The 5,407-nt window shown below is 38.4% G+C and overlaps 1 protein-coding gene across 1 annotated transcript in view; it reads left to right on the forward strand.

Annotated features, from left to right (window-relative positions):
* Positions 1-5,407, forward strand: part of LOC106679278 (catalase) — a gene marked incomplete at its 5' end in the record, with an annotated part of 33,561 nt that overhangs the window by 2,896 nt on the left and 25,258 nt on the right. The window contains 2 exon segments of the mRNA XM_067051371.1: positions 2,978-3,149; positions 3,524-3,668. Of these exon segments, the coding sequence (XP_066907472.1) occupies positions 2,978-3,149; positions 3,524-3,668 (317 nt within the window).

Raw genomic sequence — 5,407 nt, forward strand, 5'->3', positions numbered from 1 at the left:
GGCAGTAGGGATGTAGAAGGCAGTGTAGGTGCAGGTGGCTGAGCTGAAGTGCGGAGTATGTCATTGAAGCCAAGGTTCCTCTCTACTAGGCGGCTCGGCTGTCGAGGTGGTGTTCCGGCTGGGGCAGGTGCAGTCCCCTGTCTTCTTGCCCTCGCAGTATCCCGCAACTTGATGCGGGCCTTACAATTTTTGAATGAGGTGACATGGTCCCCATCACAGTGCTTGCAGTGCGGGGGGGGGGGGCTGTCTTCTTCGGACATTGTTCGTATTGATGGTCCCAACCATACCAGGGACATGCAGCGACACGGCCACAATATATCATAGTGTGCCAGAACTCCAGACAGTTGCGACACTGTACTGGACCACCATCTTCCTTAAACTTGGACACTCTAAATCTAACATAATCAATTGCCCGGAGAGCTTGTATCTGCTCGATCCGAACAAAAGATTCGGTTATAATTTGAATCGGTTCGGTGCTGTGAACCTGGTTATTTGCATCCCACCTCATCAACCTCCTGCCCATGATGAAACCAGGCAGATTCACTTTTAGGTCTTCGACAATGGATTCTACGGGGTGATCGGGGTCAAACCCATACAGCACAAATTTCTTTGTGCGCTTAATGCCGCGTGGTACATAAGTGTGGAATCTTACCTTGTTATGCTGTTTGAAGAGTTCGACGGCCTCCTTGTGGTCAGCCTCGGATTCCAGATACAGCCTCGTTTCCCTGGCTGAGTTATTTGTGGTGAAACGTGTCACGTTCACCGTAGCGAGCATTTCACGCACTGACATCAATGAGAGTGCGGGAGAGATTATGATTGGCGGGAGTGGTCTGGGTGGGGCCCCGTGGTTACATCACTGGATGTTGCTGCTTCCCTGACGTTCTTTCAGTTTGTCAAATATTGTAGGTTCAGCAAAGTTGGGTGTTTTATCGATGCTAGTCCTGAGTCGAAAAGCCTTTTTACCTCTGGCTATAGACCACGTGGTGGTGTCATCAGTGGGGGGCCTCTTCTCACTACGATTGTGAGTTGTATTTTCTTCAACTCCGTCCATCGAAGTTGGTGGAGCGTCTGCTCTACTGTTCGTGGCCACTTCTACAGCGGCCATCGAAGTGGAAGTACCAGGCTGGGTAGCAGCCTTAGCTTTCGACATGGTCTCGTTTGTTTCGGCCAGCTGAGGGCGGTCGTTTTATTTATTAACAAAAATATATTTTTTTTTTTTTTTGTACTTGATCAACTCTCTTGAGCTATTAAACACCATAGAGAAATGCAACGTGTAAGACGTTAACTTTTAGTGGATCAGAATATTCTATTGTAATCTATATTGTTTCAAAAAATACGTTAGAAATATTACCGTATATAATATGGTTTTTATTTTGTACAATCAAAGTATTTACAATAAATAAACATTTCAATATTCCATGTTTGCCTGACGACTGCAGTAGTTCTTGTTGCGACAGCTAGGTAGCATGTAAGTTTGTAACGGTCAAACAGCAGCTTGAGCAGTGACCAACAGATGGTAGCACGGTCAATATCGAATCAAGAAAAATTTATAAAAAGTGGTAACTTAAGTTCCATATGAATTCTCTTTATTGTCTAATATTTGCCTTCGTATAATGAACTTCATATTATCTGCTCCTCATCTTCTTCATGCATTACTTTTCTTTAGATGAAGACGCTGGTGGTGTGGAAAGCAAGTTTGACAAATAGTCCTTTTAGTCAGTGTGCCTACAGTTAGATTTTTTTTCTGATATTATCCAGAAAATAAAATAAGGGACTGCAGATATAGATGATGAGGAAGCTATATTGACCTGTGCACTTGGTATACGCTTTTAATACGTATATTTTGTTATGTATGTTCATGTTTTGTTAGCCTGATGATCCAAAAATAAAAAAGATCCTTTGATTTATTTCTTCTTTTTTTTAGGGACCTCACTCTTATAGTGATAAGGGTGCCCACCGGTATAACTATGAAAGATCTCCAAACAAAGATCCGCTGTCTTTTCACAGTTGCCAATTATACACAACGGAACAACACTGTCCCATCCCAATACTATAAATTCCAACAATATGGGCATACTAAAAATGATTGCTATCATTAAATAAAAAGTGTCTGCTGTAGTGGCTTTCATATCTCCCAGTGTTCGCGGGAAAGTGAACCAAAATGCACTTACCGCAACGGTGACCATGTTGCATTTTTTTTTTTGCATAGGGGATGCACTTACAGAACAAACCTATTAGGTAAGGACGGGAACAACATTCGCATCTTTCTCTAACAACAGAACCAATACAACCACGACCAGCGCAACGCATGACATACTTCTTCATTGTTCAATTAACCATATTTAGGATATATTATACATGTACTAACAATATGATTGTACTGCTAGAAAATGTGTTTTCACTACTTTCATCGTTCTTGATCATACATTTCTTCTTGCGTTGTAACGTAAGGAGAGGGGACACTTTATAATGTGATAGAAAAACCATAATAATCTCGGTTTATTATTATTACATTAAAAGGGTGATAAACCCTCCCTTACCGCGACCCATTTGAATCTTTTGTGAATCAACCTTTATTTTTCAATAAATCCCATTGGAAATTGATTCTTTTTCCAAGGTCTGTTGGGCTAGTTCTACTAATGTCTTCATGCTTAATAATTGCCCGATTCAAGTATTCTTACCTGTTAAAGGCAAGGGCTTCACATTCATATATTGTATGCTCAGCCTTCATCCTCTAAGTACAGACGAAATATGGAATTTCCATCTTCTTTTTTAGATGATATTTTATGAGACAAGAGCCGGTGATGAGACCTGTTATTGCTTTACACTCATTTCTTGTCAGGTTTAAATAAGGTTTACCTTTTCCTTTAACACATTTAAAAATAGTATAAATTGTTTTATACTGGATCAATTACCCATAAAAACACTTATCATTACTCGTTCTAGTTGACTGTTCAATCTCCCTTTGTTACGGTAGATCCCTGCCAACTACACGACCAGCTCCGGTAATCCTGTGGCATACCCAGCTACTGTCCTCACCGCAGGACCCAATGGACCAATGCTCATCCAGGATACATCCTTCATAAACGAGTTCCAGCATTTCGACAGAGAAAGGATTCCAGAGAGGGTGGTCCACGCCAAAGGGACAGGTAAGTTATACTAAAACCCACTTTCTTATTTATACTTAAAATTTCCTATTGATACCTTCATAATCGAAATTAATAAGAAGAGTGAATCCATAAATCATCTTGTTGTGGCCAACTCTATTTGCATGGTAGCTATTCCCAGAGAAAAATAAATAATAATAATAAGAAGAAAATCTCTAAAACAATATATTTTGACAAACCGAAAATCTCTAATATCTAGGTAATAGATTTTGTACAATTGTGTTCTTATATTGTGTCAAGATGTATAAAAGCAACAATTATCTTCGAATTATTTTCTCGAAGCAATTTATTCCAGAATATTTATAGTTTATTTGTTCTCAATAAACTGTTGATTTTATTTTAACTGTTTACTAAAGGTGCGATGGGCACCTTCACTGTCACCAGTACAGAGATCACCAACTTCTCTGCTGCCTCATTATTCAACCAAGTTGGCAAGACAACTCCCCTGTTCATCAGGTTCTCTCAGGTTGCTGGGGAGTCAGGCTCAGCTGATACAGTCAGGTGAGTTTTAGGAAAAAATAAATTATAGCAAAAGTAGATTGTTCTGCTATCAGATTTTAATTTTATGATTTTATTTGTTTTAAAAAGTTATAGTTTTAAATAAACATTACAATAATTTATATATTGTAAAATTAAAAAAATTATTTAAAATAAATAAAAAAGAAAATGTATCTATTGAGTATTAATTTAAAAAAAATAATTGAAATCTGTACTGCTACAACTCTTGAAGGGTCAGTGATTCAGTGCTTTGTAAGGAAGTGCTGTGTGCAAACCAACGGTTGTGCAAGGAGGTGATTTGGTCAGAATCACGCTTGACCGCCAGATTTTTACCTATTTATGAGGCAGGGTGGACCCCAGGAGGGCTCCGAAACCCATAGGGTTGACTCACGGCTACGGAGTATCAGAAAACATTTTTCTGCTCAGACGGAAATTAATTTACCATACTGTAAAAAATTGTAAGTAATATATATTTGTAAATACGAGTTCTTTAATGTCGACAAATACATGTACCATATTTCATTACAATGCCTTACTGGTTCTAAAGTTGTACTATATAATATCACGATTCCAGGGTATTCGTTTTCGCGAAAACGTGTCGTCGAATTGCTGGTAGGTTGCATCGGAAAGGTGCCGAGTGGAAAGGGTTAAATTAATTAATGGTTTTAACTAGCGAGTTGTTATAAACCTAAGTTGTTCAAAAAATACTTTAAAGAGCCACAACTCGAAATCTATCAAGGGTTCAACTTGGTTAATGATGGCCCTAGTTTAAAGAAAATCATCTCTGTTCCCCTCTTCGAAATTCCACATTCCTGAACTTCCCCTAGGACCACCCGAAATACCAACGGTTCGAACCCGAGATCTAAAAGTACTCCAGAACAGAAATAAGGCCATACTCTGCGATAGGTCCTTACTCCATTGTATGCAGATGGCCACTCCTCGCTGACGAAACGTAAACTCGGTAGATTTATTGTCCTACTAACCCGATACAAAGGCTAGTCCTTGTGTCTGTTCCTTGTAAGATAACGCTTTACTTTAGAACTAGCCTTCAAAGTGCGCATAGATAACCACCAATTTCGACACTTATATAAATCGTTGCAAGAGCATCATTGCCGAACAATTTCCACTGAACTTTGTTGTCTGCGGAGAGAAGATGGGTTGGCGACTGTTAGTTAGTTGTCTTCTGGCGACCTCATTCACTCATGTCAGATGTCAGGCGGTATCAGGTGATTATGAACAAAATATTTTGTAAAAATGTTGCAGGTTTACTAATTAGATGATGATTCGTCATGGAGACGGACGAGTCAATCAACAATGCCATCAATCAACTATTTCATTCGGGACTCAGTGGGTTTTCACGGATCGATATAAGACGGCCCAGTGACTAACCAAAAACTAGTTCATAAAATTGTCCTAGACCTTAGCCATGACCTTCGATTTCTTTTTCTATTTACACATCTAATATTTAACAGTACTGACCTTTGTGTATGAGCTAAATTTATATTAACCTATTTCTAAAGCAACTAAGTTAAAGACATATTTAATGAAATTTAAATAAAGTTTTCTTAAAGTATCAGCTATTTTTATTATATGAAATGAAATGAAATGAAAAAAATAACTTTATTCTGGGACATATGTCCCCTAAGAATAAATACATGGTTCATATAGTGAGATTTTTATCTGGCAAACGTTTACAAATTTTCAGATACTTCTATTTTATATGAATGTATATGTATAAAATG

This window comes from Halyomorpha halys, unplaced genomic scaffold (genome assembly GCF_000696795.3).
Source record: "Halyomorpha halys isolate HHAL.00 unplaced genomic scaffold, Hhal_1.1 Scaffold190.1, whole genome shotgun sequence".
In the NCBI taxonomy this organism is placed as follows: domain Eukaryota; kingdom Metazoa; phylum Arthropoda; class Insecta; order Hemiptera; family Pentatomidae; genus Halyomorpha; species Halyomorpha halys.